Below are 27060 nucleotides of genomic sequence, written 5' to 3'. Positions count from 1 at the left end.
ACATTATCTAGTGATGAAAGTAATGCAAACAACCTAAATGCCTAAGAAAGGATAAATTAATAATGACATAGCTATATGATGAAATAAAATGGTTTCACCCTCTTTCTTTGCCATAAAAAATCCTGAGAGTAATCCATAAGAATTGCAGCAGGGCAGGCAGAATATTAATAGAAGACTAATAAAAAGTCTTAATTACCTCAACTGAAAAAGGTGGAATGTTGTGAGAATAGAATAAAGCACCAGTCTTTAGCCCTGATTCTAGAATCATAGTAAGCATTCAAGTGGTAGCTGCTTTTTAAAAATTATTATTACTGTCATTAAATAAGATGTTCTCAACTGATAAAAAGCTATATTAAAATCATACTAGTTATATCACTAAATGGATTATAGGTAAATTTTGTGGGTTTTTTCCCTGCTTTTCTATATTTTCCCCATTATTAAATTATGAAACAATTCTGGAACTTGAATGCAAGTGGGAGTAACGCCTCAATGGCCACTCATAGATTTATTAAGTGTCACATCTATCTGTGGTCCCCAACCCCTGGGCTGTGAACCGGTACTAGTATATGGCCCGTTAGGAACCAGGCCACACAGAAGGCGAGCCACGGGCAAGCGAAAAGCTTCATCTGTATTTACAGCTGCTCCGCATTGCTCGCATCACCACATAAGCTCTGCCTCCTTTCAGATGAGCAGGGGCATTAGATTCTGTTTTTGAGACAGAGTCTCACTCTGTTGCCCGGGCTAGAGTGCCGTGGCGTCAGCCTAGCTCACAGCCACCTCAAACTCCTGGGCTTAAGCAATCCTACTGCCTCAGCCTCCCAAGTAGCTGGGACTACAGGCATGGGCCACCATGCTCGGCTAATTTTTTCTACATATATTTTTAGTTGTCCATATAATTTCTTTCTATTTTTAGTAGAGATGGGGTCTCGCTCTTGCTCAGGCTGGTCTTGAACTCCTGAGCTCAAACAATCTGCCCGCCTCGGCCTCCCAGAGTGCTAGGATTACAGGCGTGAGCCACCACGCCCAGCCAGCATTAGATTCTTATAGGAATGCAAACCCTACTGTAAATTGCGCATGTGAGGAATATCTAGGTTGTGCACTCCTTATGAGAATCTAATGCCTGATGATCTAAGGTGGAGCTGAGCTGGTGATGCCAGCGCTGGGGAGCAGCTGCAAATACAGATTATCATTAGCAGAGAGGTTTGACTGTACGATAAATGAAATGCACTTGACTCAACCTGAAACCATCCCAACCCCAGTCCTTGGAAAAACTGTCTTCCATGAAACTGGTCCCTGGTGCCAAAAAAGTTGGGGGCTACTGATATATACAATGAAAAGAATTTCAAGAGGCTCAAGGCCTTGTTATGCTATCCAAAAACGATAAATTCATCATAATTTGGAAAACGAAGAAGCTTCACTTTATTATAATATGATCAGGGAAAAAAATCAAAAGAAATAGAATGAATAATAAATTCTTCATTCCCTCAACATGACATAAAAGTTCCCATCTCTTTGCTGTGACCGTAAAACTCTTATGGCTTCTGATGCCAGCAGCTTCAATTTGCGCTACTTCCAAATGAATGTGCCCTAACAAAGTGTTATGTGAAAAAAATACTTTACTATCCAATGTATTATATTTTTTCTCACATAAATGAAACTCTTCAAGTTACCTGTAGGGCCACAGTTACAGCTGCATTTATGTTACTATTACATGGTGAAGCAGTATTTGCCCTTGATGGCTTTGCAGTAGTTGGGGAAGAAACTGGTATAGTTATCTGGTTGAGAACATCCTTCTGAACAGTAGAATCCTCTATTAAATCCTTTTCTTGCTGAGTTGTGCTAGGGAAAAAAAGAGCTTGACATTAGACTCAGAACAACAAGCAAAGAGTTAAGCAACTGAATGGAACAAAAAGTAATTTACTGTTGATGTCTTCTATATTGAAACTTGTACCTTAATGCAGGAAGCTCAGCTGCACATGGAAGACTGGTATTCATACTGAGCTGCTGGGCAGAAGTGCAGTCTGTCTGCTCATCTCCTGCAGGTACTGGGCAACTAACTCTCAGCTCTTCACTATCCTTAAAGTAAAAAGATATTTCAAAATTACACTCAGACATTTTCCCAAATAAGATATACAAATGGCCAATAAACATATGAGAAGACGATCAACATCATTAGTTATTAGAGAAATAAAAATCTAAACCACAATGAAACCAGGTGTGGTGGTTCACACCTGTAATCCTAGCACTTTGGGTGGCTGAGGTGGTAGGATCCCTTGAAGTCAGGGGTTCGAGACCAGCCTGAGCAAAAGTGAGACCCCATCTCTACAAAAAATAGAAAAATTTGCCAGGTGTGGTGGCACACGCCTATGGTCCCAGCAACTTGGGAGACTGAGGCAGGACAATCACTTGAGCCCAGGAGTTTGAGGTTGCAGTGAGCTATGACAATAACACTGTACTCTAGCCCGGGGGCAGAATGAGACCCTGTCTCAAACAAAACCAAACCAAACCAAAAAACTACAATGAAAAAACAACTTCATATCCACTAGGATGGTTTCAATAAAAAAGACAAGACATTAACAAATATTGGTAATAATATGGACCTAGTGGAACTGTCATACATTGAGGGTGGCAATGTAAAATGATGCATTGCTTTAGAAAACAATCTGGCAGTTCCTTAAAAAGTTTAATAAATATGGAGTTACCATATGTCCCAGCAATTCCACTCCTTGGGCATGTAACCAAGAAAAATAGAAACATGTCTATACAAAAATTTTCACACAAATGTTCATAATAGCATTATTTGTAATAGCCAAAAAGTGGAAACAACCCAAATGTCCATCAACTGGTAAATGGATAAACAAAATGTAGTATATATCCAAATAATGGAATATTATTTGGCAATAAAAGAAATGATACACACTTCAACATGGATGAACCTTCAGGATATTATGCTAAGTAAAATAAGCCAGTCACAGAAAGACAAATACTGTATGATTCCACTTATATGAAGTATGTAGAGTAGTCATTTGACAGAGTCAGAAAGTAGAATGCTGGTTGCCTAGGGCTTAGGGAAGGGGGGGAAAAGGAGCTGCAATTTAATGTGTACAGAGTTTTAGTTTTGTAAGATAAAGAGTTATAGAGATTAGTTGCACAACAATGTGAATGTACTTAACACTACTAAACTATACACACCTAAAATGTTAATATGGGAAATGTTTATGTTGTTGTGCATTTATCACAATTAAAAAAGAAAGAGTCCTAGAAATCAAAACTGACTGATGAGATAAATTTTTCAGTAGGTTTAGAAGGTAATGTTTAGGTAAACTTTGTAGAAAACACGTATAAGACCAAAATTAAGAAAACTCAAAAGAAGAAAAACAGAGAGAAGAAAAGAGAGATGAAAAATTTATCAAAGAGATTATACAGGAAAATTTCCCATCATAGAACAGCTTCCAGATTGGAAGGGTCCACCAAACATCCAGTGCAATGAAAAAAAAAAAAAAAAGAGCCACACCCAAGATACATCAATATGAAATTTCACACTATACCAAGGATAAATAAAAAATCCTAAAAGGTTCCAGAAAGACCAAAAAAACAAGTCACAGAGATTAGGAATCAGAATGCTTGGGTTCTCAAAAGACTCTCTGGGCCGGGCGCGGTGGCTCACGCCTGTAATCCTAGCACTCTAGGAGGCTGAGGCAGGAGGATTGCTCAAGGTCAAGAGTTCGAGACCACCCTGAGCAAGAGCGAGACCCCGTCTCTACCAAAAAATAGAAAGATATTAACCGGACAACTAAAAAATATATAGAAAAAATTAGCTAGGCATGGTGGCGAATGCCTGTAGTCCCAGCTACTTGGGAGGCTGAGGCAGTAGGATTGCTTGAGCCCAGGAGTTTGAGGTTGCTGTGAGCTAGGCTGATGCCACGGCACTGTAGCCCGGGCAACAGAGTGAAACTCTGTCTCAAAAAAAAAAAAAAAAAGACTCTCTGGAAGCTAGAACATGTTAAGCAAGATATAAAAAGAACAAAGCATAAAGACTGATAAATAGGACATTAAAATAAAAATTAAGAACTTGTTTTCACCCAAAGACACTAAAGACTGAAAACCATAAAACTAAAAGATTATTTGCAAGACCTGTAACTGACAAAGGATTAGTATCCAGAATATATAAAAGTTACATAAATCTGTAAGATAGTCCAATAGAAAAAAAATATTTGAAAGACTCTGAAGTTTTAAAAGAACATCCCTTATGACCTAGCAACTCCACTCCTATGAATATACCCTAGAAAAGTTCATGCTCACATGAACAAAAGATTTCAATATTTATAGCAGCATTGCTTTTAACAGCAAACAAACAAGAGAACCACCTGAAACATCCATTAACAGCAGAATGGATGAATACTGTATTTGTACAAGAGAATATTACACATCAGTTTGAAATGAGGTATAGTCATCTCTATCAACAGTGATGAATTTCAAACCATATAGAACAGAAGAAATAACAGAAGAATACATACAATTTTCTTTATATAGTGCTCAAAAATAGGCACACGAGACAATATATTGTTTAGGACAGGGGTTGGCAAACTAAGATTCACAGGCCAAATTCAGCCTTCAACTTGTTTGGGTATGGCAAAAAAGCTAGGAATGGCTTTCAAGTTATTATTAAAGGGTTGTAAAAACAAACAAGGTATATATGACAGTATGTGGCCCACAAAACCTAAAATATTTACTATTAGTCCTTTACAGGAAAAGCTTGCCAACCCAGAATGATAAAAACTGTGAAGAAAAGGAAGAAAATTATTATCATTATCATCACAAAGTCAGAATAATATTTATATCTAAGCATGACAGGAGAAGGAGGATTGTAAATAGGGAGGAGATACACATGTCACTGCTAAGATACTGAGGATGTTTACAGGACCTAATTGTGGGTTGGGATTACAAGGGGATGTACACTTTATTATTTAAAAATGTGTGTGTGTATTATAACTGAGAAGAGATTTAATACCATTATTTGATGTATTAAAAAGAAAAAAACAGTGCCATTTAAACTACAATAGCTTTTAATTATAAGAAAGACTGATTTTCTAAGGTGATAAAACATTTAAAAAGTCTATCTTAGAATTAATGAAATAACTACCATATTTTATCATATTTTTAAATGAGGGAAGACAGTGGAATAATATCTTCAAAATTCCAAGGGAAAATGATTTCTTCTTCGTCATCTTTTTCTGTTGTTGTCGTTAAGAGATAAGGGTCTTGCTCTGTTGCTAAGGTTGGAATGCAGTGGCATGACCACATCTCACTGAAGCCTTAAACTCCTAGGCTCAAGCCATCCTCCCAGCTCAGTCTCCCAAGTAGCTAGGATTATAGGCACATGCCATCATGCCTGGCTAATTAAAATAAATAAATAATTTTTTTTTTTTTTTTTAATAGAGTTGCTATGTTACCCAGGCTGGTCTTGAACTCCTGGTCTCAAAAAGGAAAAAAAAAAAAAAAATCATGATAGAAATATGTGCTATGTGCAAATAAAATTTTAAACAATAACCCTAAAAATAAAGCCTAAATATGGTCTCATAAGGTAAGATGATTCAATGTTTACCTTTTCTTTGTAGACACCTTTAACAACATCGGACATCCTATTCTCCAAAACAAGTTCACCTGGCATTCTTGATGAACTTCCAGGTAAAGGAGGAAAATTTGAGGCTAGTAAGTCAAACTTTGGTGTCGGAGCCTTTGCTTCAGCTGTTGAAGGATGGGGTCTCTAAAAGACATAAATGATAAAACAAGTCACACGCCTATTTAATTCTCTAATCTTATGCCACAAATGTTGAAAGCTGCAAGAAAAGAAACAAACAAAACCTCTAGCCTAGTGCACAGAACTGTGTCTCTATATATAAATACGTGGTTTCTCTACTCAGTTGAGCTCTCATTAGTCTTTATTAATTCTGTTTATCTTTAGTCAGTTCTCGCCCATTTTTTTTTTTTTTTTGCAAACTTTGCCACACTCCTTGAACCTTCTAATCTATCTCCACTATTCATTGATTTTTAAATTTGCTATACCTCGCTCCGTAACAAAAAAACACACACATGGCCAGGCCTGGTGACTCTTGCCTATAATCCCAGCACTTTGGGCAGCTGAGATGTGAAGATGGCTTGAGCCCAGGAGTTCAAGACCAACCTGAGCAAGAGAAAGACCCTGTATCTACAAAAAGTAGAAAAACTCCAGCCTGAGCAAGAGCAAACCCTTGTCACAAAAAATAGAAAAATTAGCCAGGTATGGTGGTGTGCACCTGTAGTCCTAGCTACTCAGGAGGCTGAGGCAGGAGGGTCACTTGAGTCTTATTAGAGTTGGAGGTTGCAGTGAGCTATGATCAAGCCACTGCACTGTAGCCTGGGAGACAGATGAGACCTTGTCTCCCCCTACCAAAAAAGAATACCCACCTTACCTAAATGTGTCATCATCTTGCTCCTATATAGTTTCCTTCCTCCACATAACATTTTTGAAAATCTCATCTTTCCTTTCAATCTACTACTACCCTGTATGTCCTCTGACAAGACTCTCACTTGTTATCTCCTCCACTTCCTCATCTCTATACTCATCACTCCACTAAAATTGTGTTTGGCAAGCCACCAATGACCTCCGCAATGCAAAACCTGACAGACTCCTGACCTCACTATAGCATATGGTATGTTAACCATTCTTTCCTTTGGGAGCTCATTCTTCTCTTGGTTTCTGTGATACCTCTTTCTCTTGGTTCTTCTCATATCTGACAGTCATGTGCTTACTTCTCTCTCCCTATCTACTTCTTAAATTTTGATGGGTTTTTGTAGACTTACAAAAAATCATTGAATTGTACACTTTAAATAGTTTCAAACTAGGCCTTTACCTGAAACTCAGATATCCCTTTGCCTGTTAGCCACATCTATTCAGTTTTGCCTGGATACTTCAAACAACATACCGAATAATCTCATTTTTCAGCTATTACTTATGTTCCGTAAAATTCCATATTTGGACCACTTTTATCACTCTTCAGAGAGTACTCTGCATGATTTCATCTTTTCAATTACTATGTTTAGGTTTGCAAATCCTAAATTTGATCTCAAGATCTCCCTCCTGCACAAGGGCTCTTCTACCCTGCCCTTCCTATTAGAAGGCATGCCTGTCTCCTTTTCCCTCACCCCAACTTTTAGTCCTCAATCATGACATTTAAAACATGTTAAACAGACCTCAAATCTAACCTCTCTTCTCCCAATTGTTGAGGACCACTTGAGGATTCATGTGGACTGCTATAATGGCACACTAAAAAAAATTGTTGCAGGCCAAGCATGGTGGTGGCTCATGCCTGTCTGTAGTCTTAGCACTTTGGGAGGCTCAGGGGGGAAGACTGCCTGAGCGCAGGAGTTCAAGACCAGCCTGGGCAACATAGTCAGACCCTGTCTGTACAAAAATTTAAAAACTTAGCTGGGCACAGGGGCATGAGCCTGTAGTCCCAGCTACTTGGGAAGCTGAGGCAGGAGGATTACTTGAGCCCAGGAGTTTGAAGCTGCAGTGAGCTATGATCATGCCACTACCCTCTAGCCTGGGCAACAGAGCAAAACCCTGTCTCTTGAAGGAAAAGAAAGAAAAGAAAGAAAGGGAAAGAAAGGGATGGAAGGAAGGAAGAAAAGAATTGTTACCTAAAGTTTCATAGCTGCCCATAATATAGAAAAGACAATTCTTTGTGTTATAATGCAATACATTTTCTTCTTTGAAAATGAAGTTTCCTTTCACTACAAAGCTTCATACAAGTAAAATAAACATTATGTTACACATTTATAATATATCTGTAAATTTTAGGAGGAGTTTTGGAAGATCTCCATGCTTTCCCACACCATTTTTCTCAACTCTTTTTGCCCCCGGTTAAGAGACTGCAAACATTCACTATGAACCACAAAAAATAAAAATATGAATAATTTGAAGCTAGGAAAGTTGAAGTTCAAATAAGAAGATGTGTAAAAATAGGAATATTTTCTATCTATAAGATCTCTTATAAGATCAGTACATATAAGAATGTAGGTAAAATATTGGCCCAAAATAGCAATTAATAAATAGTTTAAGTTTCTAATATCATCCAACAGAGCTTTAAGTGTGAATCATACATGTCCTCTCAGACTGGCCAAAAGACAGAAAGAAAAAAAAGAAAAGGGAAAAAAAAAAAAAAAGGAAATCATACATTTTGTAAGGCCATAGATAAGTAGAGCTTTTGTTTACTGTTTGTGGGAATGAAAATTGGCACAATTCATAAAAAAGGCTATTCGGCAGCAATTGAATTGTGATCCAGAAATCCCCCTTCAAGGGTTTTGCTTCAGATATAATTCCACACACAGGAAATGATAGTTGTAAGTGAGACTATCATTGCACTGTCTGTAATAACACTGTTTGTAAAAGATTGAAACTACTTAAATGTCCATAAATAATGCAATAAACTTTTCATATGTTTACTTCTAAACCACGTCAACATGACAGATACCCAAATGTAAAATTTTTAAGTAAGTAACACAAGTCAAACTCCTAACTCTATGTACTTGAGGCGAGGTGTGTGAGTGGTGGTGGTGAATATTTTAGGGTCAAATTCAGGCTCTATTTACCTTTCCTGAATACTAGAATCAATAAAACGAAAACCCAGAAAGGAAGGACAGACCACAAGCCAACACCACAGTAAATCACACGTAGGAAAAAAAAATCTAAACGATGTTAATTAAAAGTTAAAACAAAACAAAACAAAACAAAACAAAACTAACTTACTGGGATCCTGTCATCTTCTCGTCGTCTTCGACCTCTGAAAAGAGTTCTCCTTTTAACAACAAAAAAAGGGGAATGGAACAACTCATAAGTTTCTACAAATAATTACATTCTATCAAAGGTAGCCAGATTTATATTTTAAATATTTATACTTTCTAAACCTGGGGCCACTCCTCTCCATTATCATTAAAAGATAAATGTATTTTTCTGAAGAGATCCTGAGCTAATTTACCAAAAACTTCACCTACTACCACCACCACAAAGAAATTGGGCTTATTTTTAGTAGCATTTTTTTTCACAGCAGAAGCATTATTAGGGTTTAACTTAGGCAGGGCAGACAATAAATACCCTCACTTCTATAGTTTAGAAGTGGGAGAAGTTAAAACTGCAAGGCAGACAGTTATCTAATCTTTCTAAGCTGTTCTTTCTTAAGTGAACTATAAAGAACTTCAGGCCGGGCGCGGTGGCTCACGCCTGTAATCCTAGCACTCTGGGAGGCCGAGGTGGGCGGATCGTTTGAGCTCAGGAGTTCGAGACCAGCCTGAGCAAGAGCGAGACCCCATCTCTACTAAAAATAGAAAGAAATTATATGGACAGCTAAAAATATATATAGAAAAAAATTAGCCGGGCATGGTGGTGCATGCCTGTAGTCCCAGCTACTCGGGAGGCTGAGACAGGAGGATTGCTTGAGTCCAGGAGTTTGAGGTTGCTGTGAGCTAGGCTGACGCCACAGCACTCACTCTAGCCTGGGCAACAGAGTGAGACTCTGTCTCAAAAAAAAAAAAAAAAAAAAAAAAAAGAACTTCAGAGTAACTTTATAAACCTCTGATTCAGAGGTATATTCAATATAGGTACTCTTTATTTCTTAATAATCATAAAAACTATTAACTCATGTTATACAATGTATTTGTTTAGCATAACCATATACCAATAATTAAGATAAAACAAAAATCAACAAATTATGGTATTCAAATATTCAGGATGCTCACATTATGATAAAATTTTTCATATGCCCACATTTCCTTACCTCCCCCTACCATAGTCCCCATTCTGTTCCATCTGCAAAGTGGGGGTATCCTTTGTAACGTAAGTTTGCTCCTGATGCCCTGCTACTGTAGGGTTATGTCGTTCAGTCGGAAAGTTCCTTGAACTCGATCTGTTCAACTGTCCATCGCCCAACGACACAGAGCTCTCTGCTGAGTGTTCTGAACCACTGGATGACCTAAAATGAGGCTTCACACTATAAGAAATATAAGATCACATACACAAAAGGATAAATCAAGACAGAAAAATTTTTTCTCAGGTTAAAAATTTGCTTTGGCTATACTTTGATTTTCAAAAAATAAAAAATGAATATGTTTCATATAAAATATAACTTTTTATAATCCAGACATATTGTTTTTAAAAGGCAGAAGAATTTTTACATTAAAAAAAGCAGTGTTTCGGGGTGGGGGAGAATCCAAAGTGGAGATAAAGCTACTTCTACCTCAATATTCAGAATATAATCAGGATTTTAGATTATGTTTTTAACATTAGCTGCGTTTTTTTTTGAGACAGAGTCTCACTCTGTTACCCAGGCTAGAGTGCCGTGGCGTCAGCCTAGCTCACAGCAACCTCAAACTCCTGGGCTTAAGCAATCCTACTGCCTCAGCCTCCCGAGTAGCTGGGACTACACACCATGTGCCACCATGCCCGGCTAATTTTTTGTATATATATATTTTTAGCTGTCCAGATCATTTCTTTCTATTTTTAGTAGAGACAGGGTCTCGCTCTTGCTCGGGCTGGTCTCGAACTTGTGACCTCGAGCGATCCTCCCGCCTCGGCCTCCCAGAGTGCTAGGATTACGGGTGTGAGCCACCCGCTCGGCCTGCATTCTTTACATGTTTAAATTAGCCAGTGTTTAAGATTAATGACTCTATGCCATGAACTCACAATGGGAGCAAAGCTACCCCAGTGAGAGTAAAAAAAAAAAATTGGGGGGAATCCCCCAATAATAATACTTTTATGTATAAAACACATACACAGTACACATAGATATCCCATAATAAGTATGTGTTAAATTTTCAAAGGAGGAAATTAGGAAAAAATGTCTTGCAAGGCGTACAGGGGAGCAACAATGAAAAGGGTAAGAAATATTTGAATACACTAGAAACCTAGCATCCTTCACCAAATGAAATTAGTTGTTCAAAGATCCATATTTGGACAAACAATTAGGAAAATAAAGCAATGCAACCAACTGACTGGCATGACTTCATGAATTATGATACACAACATAGTTAAAAAAACAAACCTCCTTTTAACCAAAGTAGCTTTTATCTTGGATGATGTGTATAAGCACCCAACTTCCTAAAAACTTGTAAGCAGATGAAGCTAGGGTAGAGTAATGGAGAGAGGATGCAGGTTAATCAATAACAAAAACATCTAGAGCAAGCCTAAGCAACCGAGGACCTTGGCTCTACAGTAGATTAACAAGAAAGTGTGAGATTTACGTTTGGCCCACTACTTACAGTTTATATGTCTTTTTACAATCTATTTTCACAGTTACAAATTTATAATATTAATAACATGTTGCCAATTCCTGGCTCTCTGAATAGGGATTTGAAACCTCATAAGTAATTATAAGCCCAACAATTAAATATTAATTCCAATTGCATCTTTAGCTGTCCTATTCTTTAGAGACCATAAAAAATTAAGTTATTACTATTAAAACTGAAGATAAAAATCAGCCTACAAAGTTGTGCCGTTTCATATAAAATGACACTTTTTTAAATAGATTTTTAAAAACAGCAATGAAAATTATGGTATGTCACCTAAAAAAAAAGTAATTTAAAAAATACTTATATTACCCATCACATCTGAAAATGACCTCATTGGGAAACTATCATTCACCAGATTTTCACATTGCATTTCAATATACCTAACAAACAAGTTATGAGGTTTAATCAGCCCTCAGATCTCATAATCTTACCCTTCACTGAGAAGGACTTACAATCTCAATCCAGACAAAAGAGAAAAAGAATGTAGAAAGAAAATGATAAAAGACAGAAAGGAGAAGTGAAGTAAAATAAATATAAAGTAGGAAAGGTAGAAAAATGTCTGGACTTCTGAAAGTTAGTCCCATTCTCTCTAAGTAGGACTAGTGATCATCACTGGGCTGTCACAAGGTTCACACAAAAACTGTTAAAAGTGCTCTCCAAAAGTTACCTTTTCTTTTCTTTGACCGATAACATTAAAATAATAATTATTATGATTATTATTAAGGCCTCCACAGCAGTGACTTCTTAGAAGCAAGAAGGAGTCAAGGATGAGAGTTGGTGGTCAAAAAGCTTTTTACTTTCATCTGTAATGTTTGCATTTTTATAAAAAGAAAGTATTCAGATATTATTTCTGTAATTAAAAATTAACCTGCACTGATTAAATATATGGAAAATAACTGTACATGAGTGATTTGGATTAACATGCAAAATTAAACTAAACCTACCCTGTATCTTCAAAACCATAGGTATACCTCCCCGTATGTAAAGATAACCCCACTGTTATTCCTGGCTTTCTTACTATAATTCACCCCTTTTACCAAGAAGGCATAGTAGACAAAAAGTAATGCATCTGCAAATATCAGTACTTTTAGTTAAAAATTTCTTTAATGTACTTTATAACAAAGATGTCTATTCTACTTAACTGTCTAAAGCAAAATTTACTCGTTCAAAAAAAAGTATGTAAAATCAACAGATACATATTTTTATAGGCCGGGAGTAGTGGTTCATGCCTGTAATCCTTCTGGGAGGCCAAGGCAGGAGGGTCGCTTGAGCTCAGGAGTTAGAGACCAGCCTGAGCAAGAGCAAGACCCCATCTCTACTAAAAATAGAAAAAATTAGCCAGGCGTGGTGGCGAGTGTCTGTAGTCCCAGCTACTCAGGAGGCTGAGGCAGGAGGATAGCCTAAATCTGGGAATTTGAGGTGGGAGTGAGCTAGGCTGACACTACGGCACTCTAGCCCAGGCAGCAGAGTGGGACTGTATCTCAAAAACAAACAAACAAACAAAAAAACAAAAAACAAACCAAAAAAATTCATATATTTGCAACATCAGCAGTCTTCCCTTCAAAAAAAGAAAAATTTTTTTATAAAGCTATTATTTGTAATCATAAATCTGTTATCTTCACACAAGAAATTATAAACAGATTTACTCTAATGGAATTATTTTTAAGAAAAATCTTTGCCAGCTTATGTCGAGATGTTCTAATATCTTAGGCCTGTTAATAACTAGCCAAGTAAACCCTAGCAAGACTTTTTTTTTTTTTTTTTTTTTGTTGAGACAGAGTCTTGCTTTGTTGCCCGGGCTACAGTGAGTGCCATGGTATCAGCCTAGCTCACAGCAACCTCAAACTCCTGGGCTTAAGCAATCCTCCTACCTCAGCCTCCCGAGTAGCTGGGACTACAGGCATGTGCCACCATGCCCGGCTAATTTTTTCTACATATATTTTTAGTTGGCCAGCTAATTTCTTTCTTTCTTTCTTTTTTTTTTTTTTTGAGACAGAGTCTCACTTTGTTGCCCAGGCTAGAGTGAGTGCCGTGGCGTCAGCCTAGCTCACAGCAACCTCAAACTCCTGAGCTCAAGGGATCCTCCTGTCTCAGCCTCCCGAGTAGCTGGGACTACAGGCATGCGCCACCACGCCCGGCTAATTTTTTCTACATATATTTTTAGTTGGCCAGCTAATTTCTTTCTTTCTTTCTTTTTTTTTTTTTTGAGACAGAGTCTCACTTTGTTGCCCAGGCTAGAGTGAGTGCCGTGGCGTCAGCCTAGCTCACAGCAACCTCAAACTCCTAAGCTCAAGGGATCCTACTGCCTCAGCCTCCCGAGTAGCTGGGACTACAGGCATGCACCACCATGCCTGGCTAATTTTTTCTATATATATTTTTAGCTGTCCATATAATTTCTTTCTATTTTTAGTAGAGATGGGGTCTCGCTCTTGCTCAGGCTGGTCTCGAACTCCTGAGCTCAAACGATCCGCCCACCTCGGCCTCCCAGAGTGCTAGGATTACAGGCGTGAGCCACCGCGCCCGGCCTCTTTCTATTTTTAGTAGAGACAGGGTCTTGCTCTTGCTCAGGCTGGTCTTGAACTCCTGACCTAGAGCGATCCACCTGCCTCAGCCTCCCAGAGTGCTAGGATTACAGGCGTGAGCCACCGCTCCCAGCCTTTTTTTTTTTTTTAAAGAGACCGTCTTGTTCTGTCACCCAGGCTGGAATGTAGTGACGTCATCATAGTTCACTGTAACACCGAACTCCTGGGCTCAAGTGATCTCCCCACCTCAACAGGTGTGCGCCAATATGCTCAGCTAATTTTTAAAAATTTTTTGTAGAGTTGAGGTCTCACTATGTTGCTCAGGTTGGTCTTGCACTCCTGGCCTCAAGCAATCGGCCTTCAAAATCCTAAGTTCTAGGATTACAGGTGTGAGCTACCACATCAGCATTTTCCAAGATTCTTAATGATTTACTCTGAACATAGTGCTTTAAGTGCAAGCTTTGGAGTCAAACTGCCTCGGTCAAATTTTGGCTACAATATATTGACCACCTTTTATGTCTCAATTTCCTCATCTATAAAATAGACATTTAAGTACACCTATCTTATAGGATTCTCAAAATTAACTGATAAAACATGTAAAGTCTAGGAACAGATCTTGAGACATTAAATGCTCAATAAATGTTAGCAATTATCTGTTGTACACTATAGTTCATGGAAGCCATTTCAAAAGTCCTTTTTGTTTGTTTGTTTTTGAAATGGAGTCTCGGTCTGTCACCTGGGCTAGAGTGCTATGGCGTCAGCCTAGCTCACAGTAACCTCAAACTGCTGGGTTCAAGCGATTCTCCTGCCTTTGCCTCCCGAGTAGCTGGGATTACAGGTGTGTGCCACCACGCCCCAATAATTTTTCTATTTTTAGTAGAGACGGGGTCTCACTCTTGCTGAGGCTGGTCTTGAACTGTTGACTTCAGGTGATCAAGCCTTGGCCTCCCAGAGTGCTAGGATTACATGCATGAGCCACCTCTCCCAGCCAAAAGTCAATTCTTTAAAACCCCAAATAACATACATCCCAATTCAAATCAGCTAACAACATTTCTATCCCGAAAGAACTCTCATTCTCCAAAATGTTACCCATTTAACACACTAAATGGCAATTAGACATCAGATTTTATGTCAAAGACTGCTACCATAAAATAGTTTGTTTTCTTTATTATTAACAAAAAAAAAAAAACAAAACAATCCAAAGTCAGGCATGGTGGCTCATGCCTGCAATTCCAGAGCTTTCAGAGACTGAAGCAGGAGGATTGCTTGAGTCCAGGAGTTTGAGACCAGCTTGGGCAACGTAGCGGGACCCTGTCTCTACAAAAAATTTAAAAATTAGCCAGGCATGGTAGTGCACGCTTGTAGTTCCACCTACTTGGGAGGCTGAGATGGGATGATCACTTGAGACCAGGAATGGGAGGCTACATTGAGCTATGAGAATGTGCTACTGTACTCCAGCCTGGGTTACAGAGCAAGATCTCATCTCTTAAAAAAAAGAAAAAAAAAATCTCAGTCCAATGTGCTTTTTACATCCATTATCAACTCCAAGGTCAAAGTGTATGTACAAATTCTAGGTTGAATTACTGAATTATCCACATTCTTTTTATTAAAACAAACCAAACTTTTTATTGAGACTGCCAACAAGCATTGCTAAAAAATAACACAGTAAATCCTTAACAACTATTGGGAATTATTTAAAATAAATTCCAGCTATGATTTTTATCTTACCGATTTTTTTGGAATGGTCGACCCATATTCATAGCAGCAGCATTTGTTTTATAAGATCCTGGTGAATTAAAGCCATTCATAAAACTACCATTGGGAAAGGGAGCCTATAAGAAAATTTTAACATTTAAATAATATTAATGGTAAAGGTAAAATCTGGTGTGAGGGTCATAAGGACTTGAATGAGCTAACCTAATATCAATTTTTTACAAGCCAAAAATAACTTAAAATATTTTAATGATCCACTTTTGAAATATTCACTTCAAGTACCTACTAAATTGACTAGATTTAAGAACAATGAATCACTAGTTCATTACTTATTGAAGAACATTCCTCTCTGACAATATTTCACAACACTGAAAGTCAGCTGTAACCATCCAAGACTTATCTAGTCTCTTCTTTCAATTCACTCAGTAAGTTTAATGGAATAAAATTATATGAACTAATAGCTCAATCCTTAGTCAATAAATATATTTGGTATAGAGGATTAGATATCCATATTACTATTTACAAGTCAAAAAGTAACCAATATTAACACCGAACAAATGAACTATGCCAGCTTTCTTAAAATTTAAGCTTGAATTAAAAATTTTATTATTTCATATTTTATTGTTCTATAAGGATCTCACTTACCAGTGGTGTTTCAAAGTAAGGTGCAGGATTTGGAGACCAAGACTGAGGCACAATACTATAGACTGAGTACTGTTGATGCGGATTATATACAGGCTGCATAAAGACTGGTGAGGCATACTGTGCTTGTGTATGAATGGGCTGACTATACATACTAGAATCCATTAATCGATAACCATTCTTAGCAAAAAATGTATTGATGGCTTTGATCCTTGCCTAGAACAAAAGAAACACATAATAACAAAGGACTAAGTGTGCATTTTGCAAATATATTTAATTTACATTTTTATCATATTTTAAATGACTATACTCTTTCTAATTATTGTAGAATCAAAAGAAAAAGAAATGACACTTTTAATTAATAATGAAAATGTTTGCCTGGCAAAAACCACAATAAACAAAATAAAACCAGCCAAAATAGTAAAACTAACTGCAACACATCAGACAAGGGTGCTAATGTCTCTAATATAATATATAAATTGTAAAAACAGACATGAAAAGGCTCAAAAATCCTACAGAAAAATGGGTTAGAAAAATGAACAGAGTTCATAGAAAAAAGAAAAGCAAACGGCTCTTAAGCATATGAAACAGGAAATAAAAACCATGAAACCCATATTTTAAATTGGAAACATCAGTACAAACTCATGATATATTGTCTTAAAACACAGAAACTAGACACAAATTTCTTAGCTCAGTCTAAATGAAAAGCTTATAAACAATGATGAAACCAGTAGCCATGAGCACTGTGTGTGCCTAGTCAGTGCTGCACAAAGTGCCATTTCCCCATAAAGTAACCTGAGGATTCTGGAGAACTAGCTGACCGAAAGCCTTTGACAGGATATTCATAAGCGCATTCACATAACATAGCAACGAAACTACTGAAGATTACTAGGGCTATAACAGAAGGACTCAGGATTCATCCCAAAGAGGCTGACATCAACAAGGACAATAAATAAATAAACCAAATATATTTAAATATTTAAAACCAAAAACTGAAAGGTCATTTTTGAAAGTTGCTACGAAATCTACAGACTATTTAAAAAAAAAAAAACTAGCAATAAAAGCTAGAACCACGCATTTAACATGCATTTCACATATGACCTGTACCTCAATTTAATGAATATGAGGGCAAACTTCTCATAAATGGAAAACAGACAGCAGAGAAATAGCATCATTTTGCAATCTCTAATGAATTCAGATCTTAGTCAATGATCATAGCTGATAGCTTTTTTTCCCTTCCTCTGATGCCCTGAAATCAAACCCAAATCTGATCAAACCTCTATATATAGCTACCAATTTCCACGAAATACAGGGGACAAAGGATCACATTAAACTATGCCCAGCAATAAAGCTGGAAAAACATATACTCTGAGAAACTGTGTAAGACAAATACCATGATTATTTCACCAACAAAAGAATACATCAGCAAAAGAAAAAACACAAAAGTAGACTAAGAAACAATAGATTTTTAAACAGAAAGGAAAAAAATGTGGAATCAGGAAAATATGAAGTGACTGGGTATTTAATGATGTTCAAGAAATTGTTCTTGTGTTAAGTGTGATGATATTGTACTCATGTTTTTTTAAAAGAATCCCTATTGTTAGAGATACTAATTCTAACTTATACACAGGTGAAAGTGAGGTTGAAATTTGCTTCAAAATAATTGGAGGTATGGAGAAATGAGTGAGAGTATACAAGAAACAAGACTGGCTATTCTCTACTAATTTTTAAAATTGGGTAACAGGTATAGTTTTATAAGACAAAGAGTTCTGAAGATAAATGGTGGTGATGGTTGTGCAACATTCATTAAAAAAAGCTGGGGAGGCCAGGCGCAGCTAGCGCTCTGGGAGGCCGAGGTGGGAGGATCGCTTGAGGCCAGGAGTTCGAGATCAGCCTGACCAAGAGTGAGTTGAGACCCCATCCATACCAAAAAGAAAAACATCAGCCGGGTGTTGGGTGCATCTGTAGTCTCAGCTATTTGAGAGGCTGAGGCAGAAGGATTGCTTCAGCCCAGGAGTTTGAGGTTGCAGTGAGCTATGATGACAGCACTGCACTCTACCCAAGGTGACAGAGCTGTCTCAACCAAAAAAAAAAAAAAAGGAAACTGAGCACCCCTCCCCACAAGCCCCCACCCTCATAAAAAAAGAAAAAAAAAATTTCTTCCTTTTTTTGAAAAGGAAGGAAAAAAAATGCTCTAACATTGATATGTTTATAAATCAGGCCATTCATTTATGTATTGCCTGTGGCTGGCTTGTGCCCTAACAAGTTGCTGCAACATAGATTATACGGCCAGCAAAGTCTATAATATTCACTATCTGGCCCTTTAAAAAAAAGTTTGCCAACTTTTGTAATATAACTATTAGCTGAGTATACCTTATCCAAAATGCTTGGGACCATTAGTTTTTCAGATTTCAGAATATTTGCATTAAACTTACCAGTTGAGCATCTCAAATCCAAAAATCCAAAAAGCTCTAATGACCTTATTCTTTCAGCATTATGTCAGTGCTCAAAAAGTTTCAAATTTTAGAGTATTTTGAATTTTGGATTTGGGATGCTCAACCTGTAAAATATGAAGATATAAGAGGGTTAGATTAAGAATCAAAAGCCACACCAAGTTGCTGGGAATATCAAATAAAATAATGCATGTGAAAGCATAAAAGTATCATTTCAATAAATTAATGAAAGATATGTTTTATGATCCTTCACAGCTATAAGCCAAAACCCTCCTCTATCCCCAAAATTGCAATCAATGAAACAATAATAATCAATTATGGCCAAATGTAAAACTTAACTTTAACATGAACTAAAAAATAATAATGGCTATTGCTTTTACCTAAGCAATATCACACACTATAGTTTAATCTTAAAAATATCCCATGAGATACTATTAGGTCATTAAATACGAAATGTCCAGTTGTGAATCAAAAGTGTAGTTCATTATATCTCAAACAAGAAGCAGTATAATTAAAGTATGCGCCTAAACTATTGGCACAGTTTTGTCATCTGTAGCTTATTATGCCTGCAGCAAAGCCTGGAGAGCAAGCTGCGATGAATTCGAGAAAGGCGTTTTCTACAGCTTGTTGAGAATTAAATATTTTTCCTTGCAAAAAGCGGTCCAAAGCCTGGAAGAAGTGGTAGTCAGCTGGTGCAAGGTCTGGTGAATACAGTGGATGACAGAGAGTATCCAAACCCAGCTGCTGTAGTTGAGCAGCATTGTTTATGGGACATGTGGTCGAGCATTGTCTTGCAAGAGGATTGGCCTGTCTTTATTGACCAATGTTGGCTGCTTAATCACAAGCATCTTCATCATTTCGTCTAATTGGTTGCAGTAGACATCCGTTGTAACCAACAGACCAGGTTTCAAGAAGCTGTAGTGGATAATACCAGTGCTAGACCACCAAACACACACCATCAGCTTTTTTTGATGATTATTCGGTTTTGGACTGTGTTTTGGCACTTCATCTTAATCTAACCATTGTGCTGAACGCTTGCAATTGACGAAAAGAATCCATTTTTCATCACCCATAATAATATGGCATGGAGGCCTAGAGTGGTGGCTCATGCCTGTAATCCTAGCAGTCTGGGAGACCAAGGCAGGAGAACTGTTTGAACTCAGGAGTTAGAGACCAGCCTGAGCAACAGCGAGACCCTGTCTCTACTGAAAACATAAAAAATTAGCTGGGTGTGGTGGCACACACCTGTAGCCTCAGCTACTCAGGAGGCTAAAGCAAGAGGATAGTTTGAGCCTCAGTGAGCTATGACAACACCACTGCTCTCTAGCCTGGGTGACAGAGGACTCTGTTTCAGAAAAAAAAAAATTTGGTGTAGAAATGGTTTGCATTTATATTGTGACAACAAATGAAAGACAAGCTTGGAGATGATTTCTCTTCTGATACTTGTTTTTTTGTTGTTGTTTTTTTTTTGAGACAGAGTCTCACTCTGTTGCCTGGGCTAGAGTGCCATGGTGTCAGCCTAGCTCACAGCAACCTCTAACTCCTGGGCTCAAGCAATCCTACTGCCTCAGCCTCCCAAGTAGCTGGGACTACAGGCATGCACCACCATGCCCGGCTAATTTTTTCTATATATATTTTTAGCCGTCCATATAATTTCTTTCTATTTTTAGGAGAGACCAGGTCTCACTCTTGCTCAGGCTGTTCTCAAACTCCTGAGCTCAAACAATCCGCCCGCCTCGGCCTCCCAGAGTGCTATATTACAGGTGTGAGCCACCTTGCCCGGCCTGATACTTGTTTAATTCACCCAGAACCCATCTATCAAACTTCTTTACCTTGCACATTTGTTTCAAATGGTCCAATATTAGTGGAATAGTAACTTTCAAACCTTGCTGCTAATTCATGTGTAGGTTGAGATGGGTTCACTTCCACTACAGCTTGCAGCTCATCATTATCCATGTTGGTCTCAGGTTGCCAACATGGCTCATTTTGAAGACTAAAATCACCAGAACAGAACTTCTCAAACCATCTATGTATTGTGCATTCATTAGCCACATCCTTCCCACACACTTTGCTGATATTTCGAACTGTCTGCACTGCATTGGTTCCACGATGGAACTCATATCCAAAAATAACACGAATTTTTGACTTATCCATGGTTTCCCAAAAATTGCTCTAAAAAAAAATTTGAAAGATACCACAAGCCAAACCGTGCCTTTGAAAGATTGAGGATATACCTTCACAATAAAAATAAAACATGAAGTGTCAAAGTGAAATGTCAGAGATACCAATTGTCAAACTTAGTACTTAAGGAAATTGGACATTTCATACTCAATAATCCAATAAAACCAAAAACAGTATTATTTTAAAACTGTAGTCCATAATAACAGCCAAAGAAAGAATCCAAGATGACCTAGATATTGGATTACAGAAAAAGATTTTAATCCAGCTATGATAAATATATTCATGACAATAGGGAGAGCTGAATCTAAAGGGATCTTTCAGCAGAAAGGGGAAAATATTTTCAAAAAAAAAAAAGGAAACTCTAGAATATAGCATCTGAAATAAAAAATTCACTGGACAGTCCTATCAGCAGATTGGAGATAGCACAAGAAAAGGCTGATCAACTTGAAGGTGAACCCAAATCCAAAGCAATTATCCAATCTGGAGAATAAAAGCACAGACTGAAGAAAAATGAACAGCAGTTCAGTGACACCAATCTAACATATATGAAATTGGAGTCTCAAAAGACAAAGGGAAAAGATGGGGCAGAAAATTTTTTTGAAAACTAGTAATTGAAAATTCCCCAAACTTGGTGAAAAATAATCTGCAGATCCAAGAAGTTTAGCACATCACAAACAAAATAAATAAAACTATACTAGACACACTAGTCAATCTACTAAAAACCGAAGATAAAACAAAACACACTGACAGTAGACAAAGAAAAAGGACACATCACATACAGGGGAACAACAATGTGAATGATGGCAAACATCTAACCAGAAATAAGAAAGTCCAGAACAGTATCTTAAAAGGACAGAAAAAATTTTTAGCTGTCATCCCAGAATTGCATAACCACGGAAAACACCCATCAAAAATGAGCGTGAAATATCAGACGTTTTAAGATAAGGAAAAACTAGTAGAATTCATGTCTGACAGGCACTGTAAGAAACACTAAAAGAGGTTCTTTAGTTGAAGGGATCTGATACCAGTTATAAACATATAGGCATAGAAAGCATAATTAAAACAGAATGGGCCAGGCGTGGTGGTTCACGCCTGTAATCCTAGCATTTTGAGAGGCTGAAGTGGGTGGATCATTTGAACTCAGGAGTTCGAGAACAGCCTGAGCAAGAGCAAGACCCACCTTTATTAAAAAAATAGAAAGAAACTAGCTAGACGACTAAAAATATATATAGAAAAAATTAGCCGGGCATGGTGGTGCATACCTGTAGTCCCAGCTACTTAGAAGGCTGAGGCTGTAGGATTGCTTGAGCCTAGGAGTTTGAGGTTGCTGTGAGGTAGGCTGATGCCACGGCACTATAGCCCAGGCAACAGAGTGAGACTGTGTCTCAAAAAAATAAAATAAAATAAAATAAAATATAAACCAACCAACCAAACAAACAAACAAAAAAAACACAGAATGAAACACTGTCTCTTAATGAAATCATCAACAAATGAGGAAACAGGTGGACAACCATTATCCACTTAATGCCCTTTTTATCCAAGCTCATCACTTCTGAATCACAGAACTTTAGAGAACGCACACTACAAAGAAACAGACCAGAACCTTAGAGGTTGGCTTGACATGCTCAAGATCCAAGAGCTAGTAGCTGAAAGTATCATCAGGCCTGGAATATGGGATTCCCAGACCCTATACCCATCTTTCCAGGTGTTAGATCATTTGGTTTTAATGAATGGTATAAAAGTTAACATGAATTTCCTGGAAAGAACACCGTTATGTGATGGTTAACCAAAAGAACCATAAAGAAAAAAAATACGGCAGAGAAAAAAAAAATCTTATAATGAAATTCTTGCTTTTACCACTATTCCTGAGATCTAGCAAAAGCAATAAGAAATGGGAAGTAGAAGGAATGATCAAAATAGTGATTATTTGCAGATGATATGCTCTTTTATGCTGATAACCCAAAAGACTCGGCCAGAAAAATGAGTTCAAGGTTGCTGCAGACAATAACATTAAAAAAAACCAAAACAAAAACCCTGAGATACCAAGAACAAACAACAACCAAATTTATTTTAAGGGGGTAATTATAAAACACCACAGACTTGAATACTGAAATATATAATAATGTTACCACAATAATGAATAATGTAGAGTAAAACTGCCAACTGTTCTCAATTTAACCAATAAATTAAATACAATTCCATTAATTCCAATGTGGGTGGTCTTTGGTTGTTTGTTGGAACGAGATAAACATTCTAAAATTCATATGATCTCACCAAAAGCACATTATATGGCAAAAAAATAAAAATAAAATTCAAATACATATGAAAAAGTACAGGTCTAAGAATAGCCAAGACAATCCTAAAAAATAAGAACAAGGAGGAAAAAGAACTTGCATTTTCAAGAAAAGTAAGATATTGTAAATCTATGGTAATTAAAACAGTGATACTGGAAGTTCAGGGAAGTAGAGAGAGATTAAATAACCTGAAACAGATCTCATAGATAAAACATGCACAAATTGTGGAAGAATAGATCAGGCAACAAATTAAGTGTGGCGACTACCAGTCTTTCCATATATGGAAAATGGAATTAGATCTCTGTCTTATACTACACATCAAATTAATTCCAGATGCACCTAAAACCTAAATCTGAAATGCTCTAAAACTTTAAAGCTATTAGAAAACTTAGGAGACTACTTTTATTGCCCTAAAGCAGGGAAAGGTGATGATAGGGAGAAGAGCATCACAGGCAGAGGAAGTAGAATGACAACTAGCAAATAGCCTCATCTGTAATATAGAAACTGATATCATCTACTACACAGTAATGAGATTTAAATATGTCAAAGTCTTTGAATAGTACCTGACATGCAACCTCTTACTAAATTTAAGTTACTCTTATCCTGGTTCTTCCAGTTACTAGTGTGTGAAACTGGGTAGGTTACTCTTATGCCTTATTATCCTCACTAGTAAAATGGAGAAAAGAGAAAATCTCATTAGGTAAAATGCTTTAAAACAGAAACAGATACATAGCAAGAGTTCAACACAGAGATGAGTTAGTAAGTACAGTGTATTATATTTATAAATGATGATGAAAATTGTATCACATAGAGAAAGAGGACCAGGTCAAATAAGTGCAAATTTAGAATTATATTTTAGAATGGAAGCTCTGGTAGCAATGTGGAAAACGGACTGTTAAGGGGGGGGCAGGAGTTGTCGGCATAGGAGTTAAGAGGCCACTCCAACTGTTCAAGCCTAAACAGTGACACTAATGAGAGAAAGGAGTTTTGAAGGCAAATTTCGTAGGACCCAAGAACAGATTAGACATGTAAAAGATAGTGAGCAAATATCATCAATGATGATGCCTAGGTCCCCAAATGGTTGGATATTAATGTGGTAATGCAGTTAAATGAGATGAGGTTGAAAGTACTGAGAATGTTTTTCATCTCTGTTACTAAAAAATTATTACTATCAATCATTTGGAGATCTGGAATCATTTTATGTTGTAAATCAGCATCTAACTAAAACTTTGTACTGTTTGAAGTTATGTCTTTGGAAAAAATTGCTGTATACAAATTATTTTAACACCTTATCAACTAATTTTCTGTAGTAGCACATAATAAAAGTCATAAAAATTTAAAAATCATCATGGGTTTTCATAAAATATCATCTGTATTTTTTAAATTCTCAAACAACCAAAAAAACTTTCTGGTTTCACAATGTCCTTTCTCTATTTACAATTATTTCTTACCATGATTGGCTTGCCCTGAAATGTTTTAACTTCTTCTCTTAAATATTTAAAAGCCTGTTAACAAAGCAGAAAGGAACTTTCATTAGCATTCAAACATTTCATTAAAGACATCTTCACTCAATTAATGGGGTTTGGTATTAGCAACGGTTTCTAAACTAAACCAAAAATTCTGAAAGTGATTCTATTGTGTAGGTGATAAGGAATGAAGCAGTAAAAATTTAGGACCTTCTCAGCCACAGTCCACATTTATTGTAAAAGACCTATATTAGGAATTACTGCAGACAAAATGTATAACATTCAAAACAAACCCAAAATATCACTAGGTAACAATTTTAAATGATTCAACCAGGCAACCTTCTAAGATAAAGAATTTTTTAAAAAAGAATAAAAATTAGTGAGTTATTTTAAAATGTTCCTATGATAGATATGAATATTATTTCTCTTTAAGTAGGACATAACAAGGAAAAGTAAACCCATTAAGTCAAAATTCCAAGAATTTTTGTTTGCTATGGACCTACTATGTATTAAAAACACTTAACTATTAAGTACATGGTTTGCAATCCCCGGGTTAATTTTAAAATTGTGTATTCATTTTTTCTGACAGAAAACAAACTGTTCTTAAATTGAAACCGAAAAAATTTTAGGAAGATGATCAAAAAAGAAACCAATCGAAAACCAAAAGCAAAAATGTGACCATGGTGCTCACTAGTCATAATAAACATTAGTGTAACACACATTTTCTCAATTTAAATATACCACTATTTATTTTACCAACACGACTTGTATCAGAAGAAAAGTTTTCTTCTCACCTGCTGTGCATCTGTGTCTGACTGGAAAGTGATATACCAGTTGCTATTGTGTGCAAACTCACAGCTTATCACTTTGGGGCAGTTTTCATTTTTGAACAAAGCTTTCACTTCCTAAAAGAGAAAACTGTATTAACTCTAATACATAATTGGTATTTACTTTTGTTTACTAGTAAGGTTGAGCATCTCTCTTCATGTTTTTTGGTCCTTTTTATCACTTCATTTGTTAATTGTTTACACTGTTCGACCATTTTTCTAGTGAAGAGAGATTATGTTATGAAACAAAAACATAGTTATAGTATATATTTTGTATATGATTTAGGCATGATTTATTTTGTGACCAGCAAAACAGATGCATTTCACTCCAGGTCACAGTAAAATATCCCCAGTCCTTTCCCTGCCTGGCCCACCATTAAAAAAAAAAGTTATAGTTATATCCTTATTAACATTTTTCTAGGCAATAAGAATTTTCATGCATTCTCACTTAATCCAGATGTTCTGTCTATATTAGAGTCACAAACATGAATTCTGTGTAAATATATCCTCTTTTTCATAATTGATATAAAGTAAACAGGAACACAAACAGATATATGGATTCAGAAAAAGATAATTACCTAGACTCAGAAGAAATTTAATAACCAGCATTTCCCAAATACTTAAAGAATCTTATTTGGTTAAACTGTGCCACAAAATAACAAAACATCATTAGGTATCAATTTAAAAAAAAGACAAATACAAAGCTGATTGGAAAATCAACATCATAGTGAAGACTACTAGCCTGTATTCTAATTCCCTCAAAATACAGAACTTTAAAAATAGAATGTTCGTACTTGCAATGAAATGGTATTGCCTCAAATACTGCTTGAAATAAGTAAGTGGGAAACCAGCTACACTGTGACTTTTGTGAAAGTGGTAAAGTATCACCAAATTCAGTTAAAAAAATTACTATCCAGTCCAGAATTACATTTTGGGAGAACTATTATCAGGTTGTCGCCAATTGATCTCTACTTTCAAAAATGCATATATATTCTCCAAATATTTCTAATTCCCTTAAAATATATAATGAATTCCCTAATTCTTAATAAAATCCCCATTTTCAGCCTTTATCATTCTATCGAATCAGTTAAGTTCAGAGATTTACAAGTTTGGATTTAGAGTAACAAAAACTTCATTCCACCTGACAGAAACCTTAAAGGTCATCACTCCAACACTTCACCCCTCATTTTAATATGAATTTCAATGATTAATGCCTAGGTTGACTTTCTCTAGCTATTTTAGTTATCAGCACTTCCTTTACTTTTCAAAAAATGAACATTATGTTGCTGCCTTCATCATGTTTTTCATGTGTATAAACTCTTTATGTATTCAGATGTGAATTATATTAACTATAAAAATGATAATGGCTAGGCCTTAGTGTTTTATGTGCCAGGTACTGCCTTATGCTCTTTATATATTAACTCACATAATTCTCACAGCATTCCTATGACTTACTCATTACCACTATCCCATTCAACAGATAGGAAAACTGAGGCAAGAGAAGTTAAGAAGCAAAGTCATAAAGTTAGTAAGTTAAAAAGCTGGAATTTAAACTCAGACATTCTGGCTCTAGAGTTTAGGCTCATATCCTTGACACTGTTTCTTAATATAGATATTCTTTCCATTCTGCAATTTTC

The 27060-nt window shown here is 36.5% G+C and overlaps 1 protein-coding gene across 9 annotated transcripts in view; it reads right to left on the bottom strand.

Moving 5' to 3' along the window:
• Window positions 1-27060, bottom strand: part of LARP4 (La ribonucleoprotein 4) — a 60408-nt gene that overhangs the window by 825 nt on the left and 32523 nt on the right. For 4 of the 9 annotated variants that reach the window (XM_069489758.1, XM_069489759.1, XM_069489760.1 and 1 more), the window contains exons 7-15: window positions 25391-25501; window positions 24582-24635; window positions 16206-16418; window positions 15576-15679; window positions 9816-10028; window positions 8792-8840; window positions 5606-5767; window positions 1952-2076; window positions 1671-1839 (exon numbers count right to left, since the gene is read on the bottom strand). In XM_069489758.1, the coding sequence (XP_069345859.1) occupies window positions 1671-1839; window positions 1952-2076; window positions 5606-5767; window positions 8792-8840; window positions 9816-10028; window positions 15576-15679; window positions 16206-16418; window positions 24582-24635; window positions 25391-25501 (1200 nt within the window). Of the gene's footprint in view, window positions 1-1670; window positions 1840-1951; window positions 2077-5605; window positions 5768-8791; window positions 8841-9677; window positions 10029-15575; window positions 15680-16205; window positions 16419-24581; window positions 24636-25390; window positions 25502-27060 lie in introns of those variants that run through there. The other 5 variants (XM_069489765.1, XM_069489764.1, XM_069489766.1 and 2 more) reach the window with 5 other exon arrangements.

This window comes from Eulemur rufifrons, chromosome 16 (assembly GCF_041146395.1).
Source record: "Eulemur rufifrons isolate Redbay chromosome 16, OSU_ERuf_1, whole genome shotgun sequence".
Classification (NCBI taxonomy): domain Eukaryota; kingdom Metazoa; phylum Chordata; class Mammalia; order Primates; family Lemuridae; genus Eulemur; species Eulemur rufifrons.
Note: the sequence above shows the minus strand (reverse complement) of the source record. Positions and strands in the feature narration are given on the sequence as shown.